Raw genomic sequence first — 23,917 nt, forward strand, 5'->3', positions numbered from 1 at the left:
AAAGTTCCAACTTTTCACTAGCTTCCCACCAACACTGTCAAGGATAAAATGGAGTTAAAAACAGATGTGGGCAGTATGAGTTGCAGGAGTATACCGAGATACCAAACGTTTTGCTTGGAATGTTTTCCACATCTCACCTGGTTGAGAGAATCTTTTCATCATTCATCACCAGGAAAGCTTCAAGACTTACTTCAAACATTTAGTTCGAGAAAATCTAGAAAGATTGAAATTTAGGAAATTTGATCACTGTAATGCATGCTAAAAATACCCACATAAACTAGCAGACAAGTCTACAGAAATTAATATCTCTCTCTTTCAGTAAAAATGTGCCAAAGAAACCATCTTTCCTCAAGCGGGATCTGGATGCCAGAGCCCACTCCGAGGCCTACAGGTTGCTCTTCAGGCTGCCAAGTTCAGAGAAACTGGATGGAAGAACAGACTGCACTTTGTGGACACCTTACAACAAGAGACATGTTTGGGGCTGCATGTTTTTATCCCAGAATTATTTGTGCTTTGAAAGCAGGGTAAGTTTTAACAGTGCTTGAGAGGTCACTATTTTATTTATGCACATGTGTATTTATGTGGATATGCATTGCTTTCTTGTAATATTGAAATTTAATATTCATTATTACTTTTCTTTAGTATTGAAGTACAATTCAGAACCAATTTACCAATTTACTTTTGTACTTGATACAGAGTCTGAAGAAGACCTTGCTAGAAGGTTGAAACGTTACGTTTAGTTTATGTTTTTAATAAAATAAATTACTGCCTTGGTCAGCATATTTAGTTTTTCACAATTTACCAGTTCGTAATTTTGTACCATTGAAAAACCTAGTTATTGGTCCTTTCTTCAGTTTAGATTTAGTAGGAAGTGTTCCATTAAGAACATGAATTGTTTATTGTTGTCCTTAATTAATGTATGTAATTGGTGACCACAGTTGTTTTTAGCCTAGAAATTGACACTGTATATAGACTGTAGTTTACAAAACCAAGATGTGTGAAGTATATTTTATATTCATAAATATAATAATGAAATGGCAAAATTATCTACTACATTACAGGCTATTTGTAGAAAATTAGCAATTTTACAAAAAACAAGAAGGTTAAATCACCTAAATTCCCTCATTGGCTAGGGATTAATCTGTCCCATCACTTAGGGGCCGACCTCTGTGGCGGAGTGTTTGCACATTGCAGTGCGACACCAGGGGTCCCGGATTTCGATCCCGCCCTGGGCATGAGTGTCCCTTTGTTAATTTCATCATATCATCACTCTTCCCCATCTTTGCATTTAGCCAAAACGGGCATAAAAGAGAAGTAAAATAAAACAAATCAGTCAACAACCATCACTTAGGGATCTTTCAAACTGAAGTGACAGGTGACACTGGTGAAACATTCACCGTGTATGCACAGACAACAGACCGAGGCGACATGATGCATGCCATTGAGAAAATGGCCCAATCCAAGCGACATGCAAGTTACAAGCGATGTCGTGTCATTCTGGTTTGGAAGGTTACATTGATTACTGAGTGTTTGCTTCCAAGTGATGCATGCTGCTTGTCACCTCCAAAATATAGGACACAAATAATTCACAGTAAATAATGCACATTACTAGAACATGCTAGCAAATAATGCAAAATTGACACATTTTCAGTTTGTTTTTTTTAAATGTGATTTTTTAAATATAAAATTTCCATCCTTGTAATCAATACCAAACAATACACTTCTTACTACATGTGGTTTAGCTGCACTTTTAAGAGGTGCCAATTTTTCTCAAATTTCAGGCTTGATCAAAATATAATTATGAAACTGAACAGTCAAACTCTTTGAAATTATACTGAACAAGTACCAATCCTTTTACAAACTCTATGAGAAATCTAAATCTCTTATCAGTCTATTGTACTGAAAATGCTCTCTGAACATTTGCATTATGGCCTGGAATGGCAAGCAAATATTCAGCAGTTAATCTAGCTTGAAAAAATATGAAACATAATATATTCAACATAACTTCAAATGGTTCCTGAAGTTTTAAATAGAGTGATTTTTAATTCAATAATTTTCTTCTGTATACGTCCTGCTTTATGATAATGGAAAATACCTTTTAGGATCCATGGACGTATGCAGGATTTTTTCCAGGGAGGAGCAAGGAAGGTATTTTTTTTCCAGGTGGTGCAAACAACGCACATTTTCCCCAATAATAGTATTGTACCCTCAAAAAACATTGCTTAAATTTGAATTTATCATATTCATACAATAATTAATACATATTATTGTGGCTGAAATGAAATTATATGTCAAAAATATATAATTTTTGGTTAACTTTCATTTTCCAGGGGGGGCATACCCCCCCTTGCCCCTTCTTTCAGATGCCCATGTTAGGATCCATGATTACTTCTTTGGTATAAACCCTAATGCAAGAAATTCCGCTCAGGCATTGAACATTGACATCAATATACTGTATTTACGCATGTATAATGCGCGCGTGTGCATAATGCGCACCCTGGTTTTTAATGGGGAAAATTGACAAACAAATATATCTACAGATATAATGCGCAGTACGTGCCTCCCCGATGGTGCAGTGCTAGGGTTGTCGCCTTGTAATCAAGGGGTCCCAGGTTCGATACCCGGTGGAGGCACATAGTGGTTCGGATCCCACTCTAAATCGTACGTCCAGTCCCGATTAGCCTTACTGTGCATAAAGTGGACTTAAAACACCAAATCAATCAATCAAATCAATAATGTGCAGTACAATCCAGGTTCAAGAAATGGCTTCCTTAGTTGTAGTTCGTATGCCGATCAAGAGTGAATGGCATTATACCTTTTCAATGAGTCACCTCTTGCTATGTGGACCAAGAGGAGAATATCCTCTTGTGTAAACAATAACTCACCTCCCCCCCTTTCCCTCCACTGTGTTTAGCATCCCAAAGCTTTCACTCGTTAACCACCTTATTTATTCTGTAATAGTAGAATGTGAGATCAAAATTATGTTACGGATTTGCTGTGCTCAGGAAGTTATTTTCTATTATTTCTCACCCAACAGTGATAACAAATATCACTGATACGTATCCCATGTGACGGGAGGTGTATGCTCGAATTCCTCCAGAATGGCACTGCTTTTCTTTGTGTTGCAGAACATTACATAGCAAAGTGAAAAATCGTGGGAATTGGCCTTTAAACTTTTATACAATACATGGTTTTCCTCATTCCTTCTTTACTTTTCCTAAAAAAAAACCAACTTCATAATATATACAGAAGATTTCTTCCATTAAGGCATTTACACACTCCATATATATAATAATATTTGGACAGTAATACATTTTAATTATTATTTTATTTTTCCTTATATCTTTTCTTTCATCCAAAGTACCATAAAAATCAGAACGTTCCGTCATTTTGTGATGAACTTATTTCAACCGTATTTCACATTAGTGTCGCCGTCTTGAATGGAATACTGTTACCATATTCAGAAACTACAGAATTTAAGCTTTACAACGATATATAACATGATAAGGTTCCGTAAACATGAAAAATCAATGCAAGTGTCACAAAATCGTGGAATGACCCTGTACGGTTTCGTTTTGGCTGTCCAAATTATTCCGTGCATAATACACACCGTGGCTTTTTGGGCAAAAATTTTGGAAAAAAGTGTGCATTATACATGAGTAATTATGGTAATGTGGCTCCAAAACTGCAGTCCTGTTTTAGGACATTTTTTTTCTTGCAATGTCTGAATGAAAATAAATTTCACTATTGAGTTTGGGAATTTGTAATTGAAGATTGCAATTTCTTAATTCAAATTATGTGTCTCTCAAAATGTAGGACATCTATGATTTTTGAAAATTCTTCCCAGACAACCGTACATAAGGTTAAAATGTAGGACATGTCAGGGAAAAAGAGAACGTCTGGTAACCCTATGCTTACTGCTTTAGTCTGAAAGCTCCCTTATATTTACTTTGTGTAACATGACAAAATAATGAGTAACAATAACATAACACCTTCTGCACATTCAACAATTACTTAGGTGTATTCTCTATTGCAGGTGAAAGGTCTTGTTACTGTTGTGATACCTCTTAGAGACATGTCGCTCGTGGAGAAAGCTGAGAACCAAGCATCCAACCCAGCGGTTGATAAGTCTGTGCTCATTACACTCCACAACAGAACAAGTTTTCTATTTGCTCAAATTCAGGACCGTGATTTCGTGGTGCAGAAGATCTCTGAGCTCTTGGCTAAAATACAAGTACCCAAGTAAGTGTAGGGCTTGCTTGTCTTACGCACTTTCACAACAATGTCAGTTTATTCGTTAGTAAGAGTAAGGTCACAGCTAACCCTAAATAACCCGTGCCATACAAGAAACTAGCTTAACCTGAGGGGAGGGGGGCTCACTCTTTTTGTTATCACTAAAATTAAAAAAAATAATGTTATTGAGTCGCTGCTTCCTTTGTTGTTTATGTAGGTGTAGTTATACATTAATTATAATAGTTACAAAAAATTTTCATCATTAATAAAAAATTAGAACCAATTATTGCACTAGTGTCTCTCACATATTTTATCATTCACTAAATCTCAAAAACCTATTAATGTTGCATCAATGCTATTTTTTTGTATATGTTTGTTCAGTTATTTAGTAATTATAATAATTACAAAAATTACCATCATTACCAACCAATTGTATACTAGTCCAAATAGTCGGCCCCCGTGGCAGATTAGTTAGCACATCGCGCTACGACGCCAGGGTTCCCGGGTTCGAATGCCGGCCTAAGCATGGATGTTTGTGACTGTCCATTCATCAATTTCATCATATCATCACTCATCCCCATCTTTGCAAATTAGCCAAAAGTGACACGAAAAGCAAATCAATCAATCAATCAATCAATCAAAACTAGTTCAGATATGAGTGTCAAGTTGGAACATTCATCCCGAAAGGGGGGGAGGGTGCTGATAGGGGTCCACCTGAATTTTGCTCCTATTTGAGTTACCTTTAGGATTTTTTTAACAATAGTAACAGAAGTATTGGGAACACCCTATGCAACAAGGTAATTTATTTTCATTTTTTTATAAAAATATGAACAGTTGAGAAATGGGGAAAAGAAAGGTGGTGGACCTGACAGGCCAGGCCCTTTCCCTCGGGTAAGCTAGGGTTAACCCATGAACTCTACCCTCTGAGATGGACAAGTAAGAATCAGTTAAACCCAGATGCAGATGCAATGATTGCTGCAACCAGCAATTTATTGCTTCAGAATTTCAAAACAAAATAAATGTTTGATGGGAAGTAAGAGACTCAAGCTATGATTAAAAAAAAATGTTCATTGCACCCTCATATTAGTCATAATATTCCCCTTCCAATTAAAAAATAATAATTTTGAATCCTTTTATTATCCCCTGTCTTTAAAGGAGCTCAATTCTATTTCTAGTGAAGAATTGTTTAATCATGTCCAGCACTAAGTTAATGAGAATTGACATAAACAGGTCCGTAACATCAATGCTAGTGAGGTGTAGATTTTTTGTTTTCACTTCTAAACTGTTTTTGACACAATATTTAAATTAATTGGGGTGGGTGATCTACGGTCGGAATTTTTCCACCCTTGTCCCTACATGAAGGGGCTCACCCAGCCTCAAATCAATGGGAACGTGGGTGCAACTCTGGGGGGTAATTGTACCGGAGCATGGTGCTGTTCATATCACCTCTAAAATGGCAGAGATCGAAAATCCCTACCCCCTACCCCCACATCCCCTAAATGTGCCTTCATGGCATGGTGCTATATGCTCGGGGAACTTTACCTTTTACCTGTGCTTATAACTTGTGTGATATCTTAATGAGAGCCAAAATGCATTTATTAATGATGTTTTAAATAAGCTTTATCTAGCTTAATAATCAACTTAGAAAACTGCATGCTACTACAAGGTGAGGAGAATTCCATAGGCTAGAATTCACTGCTCTTGTTTCCAATACTTGCTAGCCTTTTGGCACATTTTGAATGGCTGGTGGTCGAGTGTGTTAACTGATCAACTTTCAACTTCACTACCAAAGCCTGGGTGTTCTTTGTGAGTGTCCCATCATCAATTTTATGTATTCATTAATCATTCTAATTGTTGCAATTAGCCAAAAGTGGCAGTAAAGTGACACTAAATAACAAAAATACAAATATAGAATTTAAATAAGTATAAAACTTCTGCAAAACTGTACCTTATCCCCTAAACTCAGCAAAAGTGCATGGCATTTATGCAGTTTTCATGAGATACACAAACCAGAAAAATATTGGCTGTTAATATAAAATATTTGCTGATCAAATTTAAACTAATTCTTTCTGATACCAATACCTGGAGGCACATATTTTTGGTAAATAAAAAAGCAAAAACAGGTATAAAATGACATTTTGCTTTTAAAATTGTGAATATAATCTCAAATTTGATTTAAAAACTGCACTTATTACACAAAATAATAATCATAATAGCCCTTCTAATAGCACATTTATTTAGTTACCAGAGTATTAAGCTTATTCCTGTATAAAGGGATCCATTTTTGCTTCTCATAATTTACAGGAGAATTGATCAATGTTCTGTGAATTACGTAACTCAAAGGATAATTCAAACTTCAGAAGGTGTTGCATCAGTAAATAAACTCTAAATTTAGAGTCAATTTCGTATTTTGCATCATTTTGTAACAAAACAGGGTAGGGAAATGCACCTCACACCTTTCAGAAACATGGAAAATGAAGATTACAGCATGTTAATGCATATTTTGTTTTTTCTACCAATACCATATTGGCTGAACATTAATATTAATTATAATGATAATGTATTATACATTTTTTAATAACCTTAATTTTTTGTCATTGTTGCTTCTTACTTCTGTTCTTGTATTCTGGATTTTTCAGCATTTCACTCTTTCTTTGTAGTGCTGGTGGTGACACTGTCAGCACACACAGTGCTTCAAGTAACCTCAGTGGCTCCAGTACCTCGGCACAAGATGAAGACAGGAAAAAGCGGCTGACAGGTATGTGAAGAATTACCACTGTCATAGCGTGGCGTGGGGTATAGACAATGAACAGAGTCATGCCGGAACGTAGCTCAGTGAAATGAGGTATGGATTTCAAATTTGGGACTTGCTGAACCACCTCTACCCTGAGTGGTATGGACGAAGGAGATTGAGAGCTATAGTCTGCTGAATGCTACTCACTGCTTGCTCAATGTTTTTGATGATGAAGACAACAGGAGATTCGGCTGTTTATCACACTGTGCATTGTTATCCAGACTTGGACTAGCTTCTCAGCATCTTGCTTTCTGTCAGTCCGAAACCGCTGCAGTGGAACTGCAGACTTGTTGCCGCTTCGTAGAGTTGCAATCTCTCTGTGTGATCTCGTCAAGCTATATTGACTTTCCCTGCAAGTTTTGCAGCTGCTGTCTTTTGATTTTCAATCTCAAGGGGTTTTTATCATTCAGATTTTCCTCCTGATGTGGTGGACTTTGCACCTCCAGCTGTTCACCTGGGATATCCCTTGGTGCTGGTGGAAAGTTACAGTGGAGGTGCACTCACTGCCAACAAGGTCATTGCCTAGCTGACTGTGCAGAACCGAGTGGAAATTTCTTATCACTTGACTCTGCATCCGATGGAAGTTGGGGTGAATGAGCATTCAGCGGGCAAGCTTCAGGATATTTTAATAATTGGAGATCTTGAATTTTATGCTCCAATTCCTTCATTACTATATTTGTTTCCCAATTATGCCAATGAAACTGACCAATTGAGTTTGCTGTAAAGAAATTTGAGTAATGTTTCAGTAGCACACCCTCCCCATCTCCTTCAATATGTTGTTGAAATATGCTATGAGTAATATATTCCAGCACATTTGGAGGAAAAACAGCTTTTATTGGGGAACATGAAAGAAACAGTTGTCAAATTCTTGCGTAAGGGAACTAAGGGTGCTCAAACTCACCCCCTTCCCCAGCTCCTTGAAATTTTTCATTTAATACTCGGGGTAGGAGGACAACATTTCCAACGTCCCCTATGGCAAGGTACGTGCTTATTTTGAATATAATTGTAACTGTAATTCTGAGAAGTTGAAGTCATTTCGAAGCCAGCGGTTTCATAGCGGATATATCACACACGATTTGATGGGAGTTGCCGTCTGGCTGGGCACCAAGCGACCTGCCGACAGGTGCACAAGGGATGGAAAAATGCATTGTATATCCCTGGTCCTTTTTCATTATTTTTACCCCTCTTTCTTTATTTTTACCCCTCTTGGGCTGAATTCCATCCCGGGTTGAATCCCAGACTGGCCCTTCATCAATTTCATCATATCATCACCCATCCTCATCTTCACCGTTAGCCGAAAGTGGTGGAAAATAAATTATGTGCCAAAGTAAAATTAACGAAAGAAAGAAATGAACTAGACCCCCTTTGGAAAATTTTCTCCATGCACCTATGTGCTGACTACAAAATAGAAGTTACTTATTTTTGTGAAAACCATTTCAGTTAATGTTAACTTGCTTGATAACTTTTCAGATGCTGATGAACCCCCGGCATGGACACCTCAGCCCCCTCTGATGACCTTGTTCAAGACTGAATTGCATCCAAGCGTAGCTGCCAAGGAGAGAACCAAAGAGCATCAATGGGAGGTACATTTCACAGAGTACGGTCGTGGGATCACAATGTATCGCATAACCGACATTGCAAAGCTGGTTCTGCAGGGAGTTCCTGATAAATTACGGAGAGAAGTTTGGATGATATTTTCGGGTAAGTTGTCGGTGCTGCTGCTGTTTTCGTTTATGTTCACTGCTTGGCATGTACTTTTTACTTCCTCAAACTTTGACATCAAGTGTCTTCTTCATATCCAACCAGATATTGAAGAATCCATATTGTGACAGGGCAACTGCTACCTTACTTTTAATCTTGTCCACCCTCCCGAAGAAAGCACATGATGTGGAAGTGAAGTTACGGTCATGGACACTTCTGTGTTGTAATGATTAATTAAAAGTTAATTGGATTGTACATGCCAAAATAATTAACATCACCTTTGTATGATAAAGCTGTTACAATGAAGCAGTGGAGTGAATCCTGTGGTGGCTCTGCAGCTTGTTGGTTGAGCACTGGCATGGAATGTTAAGGCCCTAGGTGGAAGCCTTGGTGGATGCTATGTATGAATCACATTGAATGTAAGGTTCATTTAGTACTTGACTTTCAAGCTCAATGTATACAGTACTAGTATTTAGTTTCAACCACAAAGTCAATGTAGATCCTACTTGAAACTGTAGGTCCAGTTTCAATTAGCCTATCTGATCATAAAGTGTACTTCAAACAAAATTTAACAAAGTAAATGTAATTTTTTAAAGAAAAAGTGGGAACGTAGTTAAAATTGAAAGTATTTTTTTTTTTTTTTTTTACCTACCACAGACCAGATGTTTCTGTGATTTTAAGCCTTGATTGCCTTCCAGTGTACTTGGAATTTACTTAAATTATAAATTGCTTTCAGGGGCTGCTAATGAAATGGCCATCCACAGGGGTCACTACCAAAGTCTGGTGGAGCAAAGCATAGGAAAGCAAACAACGGCGAATGATGAAATCGAAAGAGACCTACACCGTTCTTTGCCAGAGCACATAGCCTTCCAGTCAGATGTGGGGATCAGTGCCCTTCGCCGAGTTCTTTCTGCATATGCATGGAGAAATCCACAAATAGGTAATTCATTTGTCTATGTACATATATTCGTAAGAACTACAGCTGAGGTGATACCAATGCAAGTGTGTCGGTATCGGAAAGTATCTGTTGGATTTTATTTACTGATATCAGCTGATACTTTCCAACATTTTGATCTTTCTCAGGATTCACATAAATTCCATGCGACACTTTCCTGAGATTTATGCAAAATCGAAGTTTCCATTTAATTTGCACCAGTATTGTGTGGAAAAGCTGTATTTTGTGATTGCATAACAGGTATTTTAATATTCTTATGTAATTCTTCAATATTTGGAAGCAAAACTCTTGGTAAATGGATGCATATAATTTCAGTTGAATACTAACCCACTAATATTCATCACTACTTTGAATAGCTTTTAACTGTTACAATTTTCAATCATCGGTACGAGTATCAGTTTAAATGTGGCATAAGCTCAGCCATAATAAGAAAAGAAAGTGGCAGAATCGAGCACTCGATTACATACTATTTTTACAAAAAATAGTAGAACCACAATTATATCTTCTTAAGGGGCCTGTAGTTATAGAACTTATAATGGTAGGAATAAAATGTGAAATTACAGTTCCACTGTATTCATAAATGGCATGGAACAATGTTTAAAGTGCAACCTCTGGTATTGTAATTATTTCAGGTTACTGTCAGGCTATGAATATAGTAGCTTCTGTCCTCCTGATCTACTGCTCGGAAGAGGAAGCTTTCTGGCTGATCGTTGCCCTCTGCGAAAGACTGCTCCCGGACTATTACAACACCCGCGTGGTCGGGGCTCTCGTGGACCAAGGTGTGTTTGATGATCTCACTCAGGAGCACAACTCTTACCTCCACGCTCGGCTGGACCAGCTGGGGATGATACGCATGATTTCCTTGTCGTGGTTCCTTACAATTTTTTTGAGGTATGTGCAGAAGGGAGAAATGGTTGTTTTTCAAATTTATTTATCTTTTGAACTTGGAATTTAATTTAGATTATTACTCCCTCTGTCCCATAATTATTGTCCGGTACACCTTTATTTATTGTCTCATAATAATTGCCCAGTATTCAAACTGTGACATTGGTGTATACAGAAGAAGAACATGAAACAAGGGAATGAGTCATACAACATTACTACTCAAGGATCAGTACAAATTGTGCTTTCCATCTGCCTCTTCGTCTGTCATTCCTGTACTACCATTTTGGCATACCGGACTATAATTATGGGACAGAGGGACTTACATTCTGTAAACTATAAAGACAGTGGTAAAATGAATAGGTGTTTACTCTACTAGAGACTATTTTGAATGCATCCTGACAGTTTTTGGGTGCGTTTGTGATTTTCGCCCCATTTAATTCCTACAAATGACAGCATTTCTCATCACTGTTAATCCAGTAGCTCAAATAAGTATCAAACAAAGCAAGTCAATATCAGAAAATAAAAGAAACAAGTAGAGTTATGAGTTTTTACTTAAAGTTCTTCAGGCAGCAGAGTTGTGGTGGTCTAGTTAGTAAGGTGTTTGACAGCCACGTGGGAGACCCTGGTTCGATTCCCAGGGTGGGTGATCTAAGGTTGGAAATTTTCAGGCCTTGCCCCTGCATAAAACAGCTCTGTAGTTTTCAGCGAGCTTTAAATAAATGGATACCTGGTGGGGTAGTCAGAGCATGGTGCTGATCACATCACCTCCAATAATGGCAGAAATCGAAACTGTGTGTGATGGGCCCAACAGGCACAGGACATTCTATGTCAGTGTGCCTGGCGAACTTTACCTACTAAAGCCAGTGGTTGTGCAATTCTTTCCAAAGCATATGTTCCATGCTGGAGTGGTTAGCTTAGCAAACTACAAATCAAGGGATCATAGGTTCAAATCCTTTGGAAAGGCATGACTGTTGCATTGTATTTGTTTCATTATCAGTTTCATATAATTCATCATTCACCCTTCATCATGATTAACCTTGAGTGGTAAAAATGGTATTGAATAACTAGTAATACAAATACTGAAGCATATGTTGAATGCTTGGGGAAGGCAGGGGAGAGGGGTTTGCAACCTTGTTTATAGTTTTGTTTTGTTAGTTCAAATTGCCATCATTGCTTGAGGTTCATAAATATTTAAGCTTATTTGGGTAAATTTGTGTATTTTAATATTATTCTGGAATTCCTGAATTCATTTTTACAAGTGTCATTTCGGCCTCATGAATTATTGAATTGTGTTGCTAAAATTACTGTGGAAAATATTCTTAATTTGTGATTTTTTTCAGTGTGATGCCTTATAAAAGTGCTGTGAATATAATTGATTGCTTCTTCTATGATGGAGCAAAGGTCATATTTCAGGTGAGTCTTTACACAGTTAATTTTCCCCACAGAAATTTGGCTATGAAAATATAATTAGTGTGAAATGCTTCCAGATCATATATTCATATTGAATTACAGGTTACAGTAACCTGAGGATAAATACTGAAAGTAAAATCGACAAAACATCAACAAGATGTGAGGTATGAGTTTCATAATAGTTAATGAATGTACTTCAGTGTTAAATTTGAGGAATGATATTTTGTATTGTTGATGTGGGTTTTGATTTTGTCACCAAATTGGGTGCATTCACTTTGGAATTCTAGTGTTATTTTGCAATTTTCTGAGGTAAATATATTGTCTTGATCAAACTACTATTGAGCTGATGACATCACTGCAAGAAGTGCTGAAATCTCACAAAGATAATATAGTGATTGCAAATGTTTTTATCTCTTAGGTAAATATGTTGCACTTTCTTTGAAATACAGGGTTGCGACTGGAAAACCTGGAAAACAGGGGAAAGTCAGGGAATTTGGTTGGTCAGGGAAAAGTCAGGGAATAGTCAGGGAATTTTGCATATTTTCTGGAATTTACGCACATTTTGGAGTTGCAGGAGAACCAGTTACAAAATGAACGAACAGTTCATTTCGACTTCCGAATTCGATTCTTGCGATTCCAGTTCCCCCAAAATATTCAGTTCAGAAACTTGTTCCTCTCGTCATTATGACTTCTAGTCTGTTACGTACAAAATTATGGTTCCTTTGCATTTTGATTCTATATTTATTCACTCTCGGATCTAGGTTCTTGGATCCGTTCATTTTGCAACTCGTTCTTGTGAACCTGTTCAAGACCGGAATTTGGAGAAGCCTGAGATTTTTCCTTAGAGAACAAACTACTCAAGACGAAACCTATGTACCAGCCATCCTCAGAATTTCTTGAGAGAAAATGTTGCTTTAGCTTTGTGTGTGGTGATTAAATTTCCTTTCTGCAAGAACGAACCCATTCTCTTTTGATACGTAAAGCGGAGCAGGTTGGTGTTCGGACAGTTCATTGGTTTTGGATCTGCAATAACTGTATACTCCTTGTACAAAAGACAATGTAATACTTTCTGCCTTGAAGAGCAGAATTTCACGTAAACTGACTGTGGTTGACGTCACACTGGACGGGTGCGGATGCCTAGTAAAAGCAAAGGGACTCACTACTTCGTCCCCCCGTGAACCCGTTCTGTAAATTTGAGTTCTTCGTTTGCGACCCGTTCAGAAGCAACCTGATCAACTAGTTCATGTGCTCGTTGTCGTAGTTTTTACATTGCAGAGATGTGTTACACCCGAGAGATCAGTGATTTTATGCAGTATCAGTGACGTCATTATTCAAATATGCACGTGTTTTGTGCATGTAGAATGATTTTTTTTTAAAAAACAACTGGTGGGAAATAGAGAAATTAAACGTTTGCTGGTCACACATCGTTGTTGGGTTAGGATTGTTGGTTTGATGCCGATAGTAATTTTACGTATTTTTTGCATATAGAATGAAATTATGCTGAAAAGTGGTGAAAATGGGCCCAAGTTAATTTTGTTTTATTACGATTTCATCATACTACAAATGCTGGCCCCCGTGGCGGAGTGGTTAGCACATCGTGCTACGACGCCAGGGGTTCCGGGTTCGAATCCTGGCCTGGGCATGGATGTTTGTGAGTGTCCATTCATCAGTTTTCATCATGTTATCTCTCATCCCCATCTTCGCAAATTAGCCAAAATTGGCACAAAAAGGTGAAGTAAAATAAAGCAAATCAATCAATCAATCATACTACAAATGCAACTTTTTCATGGTTCGATTTCGATTTAGTATGTCTGTTAACACACACTGCAGAGTTTTAGCGATTACTTAAAGATTTTGTGAATATATGCTTTTGTGGTTAGGTTAGGAAGGTCAGGTTTGAGTTCTTAGAATTAAAATAAAGACCCTGAACGCACTCTACTAAGGTTCCGATTTATTTCTACATTCATTCCCACTAGTTTACGATACTTACTGTCGCTTGTCAACCGGAGAATACCTTGTCCGTGGGAAGTGTGTATGATTGCGTAAGGTCATTTTGAAGTTTTCTTTTCAACATAAATAACTTTCTTCGAATCCAACAGTGCTCATTATTTTAAGGAAGGTTCAAATTTTGTGTCACAATAGTATGATAATTAGTCTTCCTGCTAGGAAAATTTGAAAAAATCGTAAAACATTCGGAACTGTTACCTTTTAATAGACAGATTTCTATGTTTTCCGTAATATAAAATTGGTTCCAGCATGTGGAAAACTCAAATAATGGAGATATTTGATTCCAAAGTATGGCGCGCGTATATATTTTTTTTTAGGTGTATGGTGGGTCACCAGCCCTATTCACGTTCTGAATTTCTGAAATATGTACTATTTTCAATAAATTAAAAAATATAATCATTAAACTTATTGCATATTTTCTAAAGGTACATGACCTAATTTTCTGTTTCTCATTTGTATTGATATAATTGAGGTTGTGTTGTATACAGGTTACATTGTACAGCTTTGATATATGCCACATTTTTTTATTGATTTTTTTACGCCACTTTAATTGGAATGACTTAGTGAAAATGCGGAAGTACAATAGTTTTTATTTTTTCATAGAATAGCATTGTATTAATCACTTGGTAAATTTTCAGCTAATAACTGTGTATATCCATATTCATAATAATTAACATGCCTGCATATTTTATTGAAAAACATGAGGTTCAAAAGCAAAAATCATGACAACAAACCTGTCTGGAAAATTTCATTTCTGGTCTGGAAAACCTGGAAAAGTCAGGGAATTTCATAATCAAAAAATCGTAGCTACCCTGAAATAGTAATTTTCCAATTCTCTGACCTGCACAATATTTCATATTTGTTAAATTGCTTAACTATGTACAGGGTTCCCACACACCTGGAAAACCTGGAAATCTCAGGGAATTTGAAAAAAAATACAAATCTCAGGGAAATCTCAGGGAAAATCTTGTAATTGATTAATGGTTCCCAATGAAGCAAAACTGAGGGATTATAATATGCTCCTGTCTGTGGATAATCCAAGCTGTTGTAGCATTTCTCTTTCAGCAAGGAACTTGTATCTATTTGTTTGTCTGTTTCTTGTTTTTAAATGTGATTCCAGGGCTGGTGACCAAGTGTATACCCCCATAATTTTTGCACTTTTTAAAATTTAATTAGCCAATTTTGATGTTTTACATGACGTAAAATATATTTCAAGATGTGGAAAATGCATAATAAAGATATCCAGTGTTCATCTGATTTCCCTTATTAGGGAGTAGTTTTAAGTTTTTGCTTCCTTTTTTTTTTTTTTTTTTTTTTTTTACAAAATAGTAAAAAAATGGAGTGTCCTGTTTAGGGAAATATTTATTTTCTGCCATCTTTTGTGTACAATATTGTTGATTGTGTATTTACTGCATTTAGAACAGAATTTTAAATATTTACTTATGAATTATGTATTGTTCATAAATACTTGTCCATATTTTAAGTTTTTGATCATGTTCATCTATTGTTATAGTCAGTGCTCGAAAAATCTTCTTCAGAGCTAGGTGCCAGCTCTGAATATCAGGCGCCAGGAAACAACCTACTTGCAATTGTGCATACTAAGGTGTTTCAAAAGTTGCGCAACCCAAACTTTGAAAATGTATATCTTGAAAACCGTAAGAGATATTTACACTGATTTCTTGCATTATAAAGCCTCATCCATTTGAGATATTTTTCAATGCTAAAAAATTATCAGTTTACGCCACACAGAAAATTAGATAAATAAATAACTGGCGAAAGGCAGTGTTAAAACTTTTCCAGAAATGCATTTTTGAGTGAGAAAAATATGTAAGAAATTATCAAAGGGTCATAATTGGATGTCTGATGCCATGTCAATCTGTCATTTGCAAAAAATATTGATCATGTGCAGCATTTGATTGATTTTTGGCTGGCGATTTTATGGGTTGAGTGGTAACATTTTTGGGACATATCCTCCATAAATGGCGGCCATACTCCATGACACGGGTTAGGTGGTACAGTCTCAGGCTGAACCTCGCCCACAGAAATAAAGAATGAAGAATCTTCAAAATTTTGTACATAATAGCAAATGATCACAGTCGCCAGGCTGAAAATTTTAGTCGCCACGGTAACCTGCCAACCGGGATTTTTCAAGCCCTGGTTATAGTCATGACATGTGAATTTTTACATGCCTATCACATGGCAATGCATATGTGGAAAGTGGGTTTTCTGTAAATAAGCAGGTTTTAATAGAAAACTTGAAAGAAGAGTCTGTTGTGGCTATTCGACAAGTTTATGATGCAGTGAAAGTTGTAGGAGGAGTGTCAAATGTAGAAGTAAGCAAAGATATGATCCAGAGAGTTAAAGGTGCACGTATTAGATACGAAGAAGCATTGCAGAAGATGAGAAAGAAATGTGATCACAAAGAAGACAAAAGGAAAGAAATGAAACGTAAAGCAAGTGAGATCTGTGCTTTACAAGCCAAACAACAAAAGATGCAAGATGAAGCAAAGGCTATTGCAAAACAATTTAAAAAAACTTGAAGCTTCTGAGAAGTAAAGTTTCTTAATTTGCTGTATCAGACATTAAGTACATTTCTTGTTTTATATTTCAGTCACAGTAACTTATTAATTCCTTTTTAAATCGGTACTAATAATTGTCACTTCATTTTTATATGTTTTAAAAATTCTAATAATTTGTTTGTGTTAACTATTATTGTACGCATTACAGATTAATTGATATTGTATCCATTTATAAACATGTATGAAAAGTGTGAAAATATTTCAATGTTCTATATCAGATATGTTAGAAATTGTTTCAGAGTTGTTTAAAGTTCTAGAAAACTGGTCATCTTTGTTCTTAATTACATGCAAAGAAGTGTAATTTTATTTTATTATTGAACTAGTTTTGTTATTTGCATCAGAAAACAACAGTAATAAAGAAAGTGAGGATGGTATAGCTATGAGGGAAAATGGAGGAGCCCATTGTAAAATTATAGTAGTCATTTAATGTGCATTCAATACTTTGGAAAAAATATGAGGATTCTGGAAAACTCAGGGAAATCTCAGGGAAAATGGATTTGGAGTTTGCGTGGGAACCCTGTATGTAAACATATTGTATGTAAAGATATCAGTTTGGCAGTTACGGAGGTAGGTAATTAACTCTGATAAACTTACTATTAATTTTTCCACGTAAGTTTTTCCAGCGATCGATTTCGCCACTCGTCTGGTGGCTTCGTCAGGCGTGACCCGACCCCAATGCAAGAAGTGGCATCTACATGGTCATCTGCACATGTGGAGGCAAGTATGTAGGAATGACATAGTGCCGGCTTGATGAAAGGCTCAAGGAGCATGATGCTGACCACAGACTTGAGAAGAACAACAGGCCTTTCTTGCCACCTCGTAGATGAAAACCACATCATAGGCTCTTCAAAAATAATCATGCAAGCAAAATCCGCACTAGAAAGGTTTTCAAAAGAAACCTACGCAATAGTGACTGTGCTCGCCGACCTCAACACCAATACCGGGGTCCTCAATAAAACCTGGATTCCCACCATCAGGAATCTGCTCTTCTCCCGCAACAAGCACCCACCCAACCTGCTCATCCCCTGCAACAAGAAACCAAGCACAGACCCTAAACGTTCACAAAAAAGCCTGCCTGTGCACGCAAACAAACACCGTTCTTCGAAAGCAGACGACAAGATCTGGAACCTTCTTGTGCAGTGCCAAAACCCCGAGGTGCGGCAACAGAAGGAAGCTCTACACCCGCACGAGAACAACAAGAAGTGAAAGGGCTGCATCAACTAGCGCCGCCACAAGTACAAGCGGAAGAAGAAGGAATTACGTCAGCTGCAGCAAGATAGTTCACGCCTGACGAAGCCATCAGACGAGTGATAAAATCGATCGTTGAAAAAAACTTATGTGGAAAAATGAATAGTAAGTTTATCAGAGTTAATTACGTAAACATAGTTTTAGTCCTTTGTGCCACCAAGTATTACTTTTTAAAGTCATAATATTTCTTAATTTTTAATTTCAGTTGGCTCTAACCATTCTTGATTTCATGCAAGATAAACTGATGAGTTGTAATGATGATGGGGAAGCAATGCAGTTACTGACAGACTATCTGGAAGGAGTTTACAACGAGGAAACTGAATTGGATGGAGAGAAGACAGCTGGTGGCGATTCGAAAAAGGTAATATTTATAATTATTTTTTACTGAAAACAGGTTTGCTACTCACTGGGAACTCTGCATGATTTTTTCTTCGTAGACATGAAAACAGTTTATCTTCTATTATTATCGAGGAAGGAAATGAAAGCTGTGTGGAAAATAAAACAGAATTCTCTAAATCCGTTTACTTTGTTAGTGTCCTTTGCAGATTATTGCAAGATAAAATATTTTGAAGTTGATTAGGTAAATTTGAGTTTGAAATTTTTATACAATTAACAATTTTTTGTAGAGTAGTATATCCCGTAACATTGTGACTTGTTTTTTAGACATATTTCGAGTCTTAGTATGTGAACTGGCAAATCTAAAGTCCACACCTTAAATTAAATATTTTAAATACATGTACCATTTAATTGAATTTATTTTAAAATTTTTGATACATTGGAATCACGCAGACTCTTTATATTGTCAATATACAAGGTAACCAAAAATGTTCTTGCCGTTTTTGACGTCCCATTAATCATGCGCTCACAGAGAGGAAACGAAATGACGCACGTGCCTGCCAAGCAATCGGGAGTTAGTCTGACCATCGACTGTCAGTAATACAGGCACGTTGCGCACATTTGCCAGGCATTTGGGGAGAATGCCGTGAACGAACGCATTGCAGGCATTGGATTTCAGAAATTCCGTTCAGGAGATGTGAGCCTTTCGGATGAACCTCGCAGTGGACGACCACATGTGTTGGATGACGAGGTCCTGAAAGCAGCCATCGAGGAGGACAGTGGTCTAACGTGTGATGAACTTGCAGAAAGGTTCCATGTTTCCGCTGAAACAGTCAGAATACACCTGCATGGAATAGGGAAGTCATACAAGTTAAGCAAGTGGTTACCCCACACATTGTCGGCAGCCAACAAGGAACAATGAGTGACAGCCTGTTTGTCCTTGCTCACTCGGCACTTGAACACACCCATATTTGATTGCTTGCTCACTGGTGATGAAAAGTGGGTCCTCTATGACACTCCCAAGCGTACCAGACATTGGTTGTTGCCACGTAACCCTGTTCCTCACACCTCAAGACCACCTCTGCACCCATGAAAGGTTATGCTCTTTGTATGATGGAATTGTCGGCAAGTGGTGCATTACGAGCTCCTTCCACCTGGTCAGACCACCACTGCTGACCTCTACTCTCAGCAGTTGCAAAGGGTGCACCGTGCATTGCAGCAGAAGGAGCCGGGATTGGTGAATCGCAAGGGTGTGCTGTTCCTGCACGACAATGCCAAGCCACATGTGGCAAAGAGGACCCGGGAGACCCTTCAGCAACTTGGCTAGGAGACACTGTGCCATCCACCATATTCACCAGACCTTGCACCAACAGATTACCACCTGTTTCATTCCCTCAACAACCACCTCCGTGGGAGATCCTTTGCAAATGAGGGAAACCTGCGGAATGTACTCACGGACTTCTTTGCATCCAAGCCTGCCGAGTTTTATCACCACTTATTGTGCAGCTGCAGGAACGTTGGCAAAGGTGTTGGATGCTGATGGAGATTACTTCGAAACCTAAAGGTATGTACCGTCCACTGTATTACTCTTTGTTTATCACTGCTCTAGAATGGCAAGAACCTTTTTGGTTCCCTTGTATTTGTGTGTTAATGTGTGTGAGTGGTGAGAGGTGGTAATAGATTGAAATAGAGAAAACTTCTGCTTGTACCCTTCAACTTTAGAAAAATTCGCCTTGATAGCTGGGTATTATAGTTGATTTTCATCATGGTCCTAGAGAGGCCACCCTGGAAAAGTTAGGTGAAGATTTGTGATTCAACCAGTTCCTTGTGTAACCTATTTTGAATTAGTTGACTTAATTGCAGGGAGATGGCATTAGTGTTCTCATGTTCAATGCCTGTTAACTTACACAGAGATCTAAACACCATAGCACAAGAGACCTCTAAGAGCCAGTGTCTGACAGAGTGGCTTTTTCATTGGGTGACACATGGTCAGTGCATCAAGTGCCATCACCATTATTTTCTGGCTTTCGAAACTGGAAAGTTGTGGAAAACATGGGAGGCCAGAGATTAGTTTGTTAGCTCAGTCATAAGAGCATTGGCAGATAATGCCAAACCTGGTTGAGCCACACTGTCACTTACTCGTAAGTTAAAATATAAGAAAATAAAAATCTTGTTTTCCATTTTGGGCACTCTTATGCAGGATTTGAGTTGGTACATTTTGCAACGTGTTAATGCAAATATTATGGATGCTGATATGCGAAAAGTTTAACATTTACTGACATAAGTATTACTGGGCAACTTGACTTGAGTATTGCACCAGAGGAATTTATTGTTCTTAAACTGCTTTGCAATCAGGATTTTACAGACTTTAGTTTCTGAAGAGATTTCTTTATCACTTTGTGTAAATATAAATGTATTATTAATTACAGAGAAACCTAGTACTCACGGTTTCCGCGAAGATTGTTTTTTTAATTTGTTATATTAATTTTGGTGGCCCCTGCCGGAAATCATGAGTACTAAGTTTCTCTGTAATTATTTACTATCGCGTTTCTCATTTTGAAAAATATGAATAAATTAATTTTTATCCTGACTCTACAGGTTGTTATAATTTATTTTTTTATGGCAGAAAGTTTTTAACATGCAGTTCTATTTTTCCTCAGAGCATATCTGTTCAGTCTCTTATATACGAAGCATACAGCCGATATGGATTTCTGTCTTCTGGAACGATTGAACGTCTTCGCTTGAAGCATCGCCTGCGTGTGGTCCAGTCCTTGGAAGATGGAATATCAAGAAACATAGTCAGAAGTGTTGTCACGGATGGCTATTTCTCAACTGAAGAGCTTCAGGTAACACACGAGTTAAAACTTGGAACAAACCTATTATTACAAGATTATTTTTTGTTTCAACTAAACATATTGCATTCTAGAGAGATTTACTAACATTCAGAAGCTTGTTCTGAGGCTCGAACAGGAAAACAAACATGTACAGTCATGGACACAGAAGTGTCTTTCACTGTACCAATAATAAAAAAATCTGAAAGTTTATCTGTAGGTAACGAATTAAGTTCTATGTGGTTTGCAGTACTTATTTCAGTTTCCTAATCTTCCTCATCATAAAATTGAAATGATACAAATACAAAATATTGCATACAAAGAAAGTATTTCACCTCTCCAGATAGAGTTGTTCTAATATTAAGGACAAAGGGTACGGTTTTCATCACAGCTCAAAAGTTGAATGAAAGGGAGATTTGCGGGTCTTGGGGCTAGGAGGCATTTTGTATGGTCACTTATGGAAGTGTTACTTTTTTTCAATAGAACTACACACAGTACATGTATGGAAAAAGAATATATATTATAGAATACAATGGAGGTTTTTCTTTTAATTTTTTAAGTGCATTTCAACAGAATTGATAAATGTGTACCATATGCAAAAATGAACTCCATGCTTAAAAAGTTTCAGAACCAGCATGCAGTTTAAAAGATTTTAGGATATACAGATATACTGTATATATTTTTTAATTAATAAAAGGTGTTATAAGCATGACATGGAAAACACATTATTTCAAGAACATTTTCTTGAGAGGATTACAAATTACAAATAGTTATTTTGCTTTTATACATAAAAATAGCCTGTTACATGTATGCATCAGGTCAACAGATTTGACAGTGGTGAACTTGCATCCCTTTTATATGTAAGAGAAAAATACCTTGGCAGATCATAAGGTTCTTATTCAATGTTTTGCCACTTTCGATTGGCTTTTTCAGAGAGAGATTACATTACGTGGTGCCAACATAATAAGTGCTTCATTTTCAAAACTTATCCCTGAAGAAGTCAAGTGAATGTGGCAAAATATGGAATAGCAGGGTGAGTACTTCTTTTATTATATTACATGCAGAAGTCTAAAATTATCTGCACTTTTACCATAACTTTCTTTAGGTTGGCCGCAGTGCCTTCAGCTCCCATGTGCTTAAAGGTGGCACTCTTGTGGTTACGTGGCCGAAGTTTGATCTTAATTGCCCCATGTTTCTTTGGCTGCTTGGCTGCTCTGCTGGCAGTCTGCACCGAGGAAGAACAGAGATGAGTGATCCGTTTTCTCTGGTCTGAAGGGTGTCAGGGGCTGAAATTAATCACAGGTTTTCAGTACAATACGGGGACTGTGCTCTACTGTGTAGAAGCGTGTATGCGTGGATCGAGAGGTTTAAAAATGGCTGGACAAGCATGAAGCAGGAGCGGATGCCCATCAACCTCCACCATTATCGGAAAGATTCAACAAGCTCGAGAGATATATTCTGATGAACCGATGATGTGGCATGTTTTCTGAAAATTAGTCTTGGTTCTGCATATGAAATTATCCCACGTCAAGCTTCACTTCCATAAAGTCTGTGCAAGATGGGTGCTTCTCTGGTCATTTTTTAAACCTCTTGAACCATTCATGCACACTTCTATGTCCCTATATTGTACTGAAAGCCTGCAATGAATTTCAGCCCCTGACACACCTTCAGACCAGAGAAATCGGATTACTGATCTCTGTAATTCCTTTGTGCAGACTGCCAGCGGAGTGGCCATGTTTTCTCTGTTACAAAAGAAAGACAAATGGAGCGATTAAGATCAAACCTCGGCCACATACCCTCAAGAGTACCAGTTTTTAGCACGTGAGTGGTGAAGGCAGTGCAGCCAACCTAAATAAAGTTATGGTGAAAGTGTGGACAATTTTTGACTTCCCGTTGTACAATGTTGGCATGTGGTGTGAGCCAGGCTTTAAATTAACATCCCTTTTGTTTAAAGGATCTGCTTGCGTTAGTTCGTGAAGAAGTCATGAGTCAAAAGAGGTCATCACCAGAAGCCACTGACCGCTACGACCCCACCCAACCATACTATGAAGTGTACCAGGTCGACTATGAGTTTTTCCATCTGTTGTTCACTGGGCTTTCTCCATGGGGTCAGGGAAGTTTGACAGAATCTCTTTCAGCAAGACTGTTTAGGGTATGTAATGATTTCATGAGCTCTTCCCTCTCTTCTCTGTCTACCCATCTTTACCATTCAGTTTTAGACTTTAGAAAAACGTTAGTATTAGTGTGTTAAAGCAGGATATCACTGGTTATGATGTATTCACCAATAATTTTTTGAACTTATTCTAATGTCAATATTGAACTGATTTTGAAACACTTAAATTGTTTATAGAACATAGTGGAAAATCTGATCAAAATCTGTAAAGTTTGAGGATTTTGCATTATGCTCTATTTTACATTTGAGGATTTTCCATTATGCTCTATTTCACATTTGAGGATTTTCCATTATGCTCTATTTCACATTTGAGGATTTTCCATTATGTCATATTTTACATTTGAGGATTTTCCATTATGTCATATTTTACATTTGAGGATTTTCCATTATGGTATATTTTACATTTGAGGATTTTCCATTATGTTTTATTAAACAATATAGGTGTGATCCATTCCTTAAAAGCACATAACATGTAAAAGAAAAATTAATGAAAATAGTGATGGATAATTTGCCTTGCAATATACATGTATCCTACTGTGCAGAAGCAGTTATTCATATACGAGATAGAGCAGGGGCGTGCTCAAGATTTTTGAAAGGGAGGGTACTTTTTTAAGTAGTCAGTCCTCATTTTGCCATATTTTCCTGCCTTTAACGTTCTTTTTTCAGAAATACTGTATCAAAAGGGGGGTTATGACCCTCCCCCTTGGGCATGCCACTGAGAGAGAGTAGGAACGAGACAGATTGATTGGCACTGAATCAGTGTCA

General features: G+C 37.4%; 1 protein-coding gene across 2 annotated transcripts in view; it reads left to right on the forward strand.

The window, feature by feature from the left end:
- Tbc1d8-9 (TBC1 domain family member 8/9) overlaps positions 1 to 23,917 on the forward strand; it is a 61,254-nt gene that overhangs the window by 21,880 nt on the left and 15,457 nt on the right. For both annotated transcript variants that reach the window (XM_083135519.1, XM_083135518.1), the window contains exons 8-17: positions 320 to 524; positions 4,037 to 4,242; positions 6,894 to 6,991; positions 8,498 to 8,728; positions 9,465 to 9,668; positions 10,316 to 10,574; positions 11,909 to 11,981; positions 18,018 to 18,173; positions 20,809 to 20,994; positions 22,934 to 23,131. In XM_083135519.1, the coding sequence (XP_082991645.1) occupies positions 320 to 524; positions 4,037 to 4,242; positions 6,894 to 6,991; positions 8,498 to 8,728; positions 9,465 to 9,668; positions 10,316 to 10,574; positions 11,909 to 11,981; positions 18,018 to 18,173; positions 20,809 to 20,994; positions 22,934 to 23,131 (1,816 nt within the window). The remainder of the gene's footprint in view (positions 1 to 319; positions 525 to 4,036; positions 4,243 to 6,893; positions 6,992 to 8,497; positions 8,729 to 9,464; positions 9,669 to 10,315; positions 10,575 to 11,908; positions 11,982 to 18,017; positions 18,174 to 20,808; positions 20,995 to 22,933; positions 23,132 to 23,917) is intronic.

Source organism: Lepisma saccharinum, chromosome 14, assembly GCF_977018435.1.
Source record: "Lepisma saccharinum chromosome 14, izLepSacc3.1, whole genome shotgun sequence".
NCBI lineage: Eukaryota > Metazoa > Arthropoda > Insecta > Zygentoma > Lepismatidae > Lepisma > Lepisma saccharinum.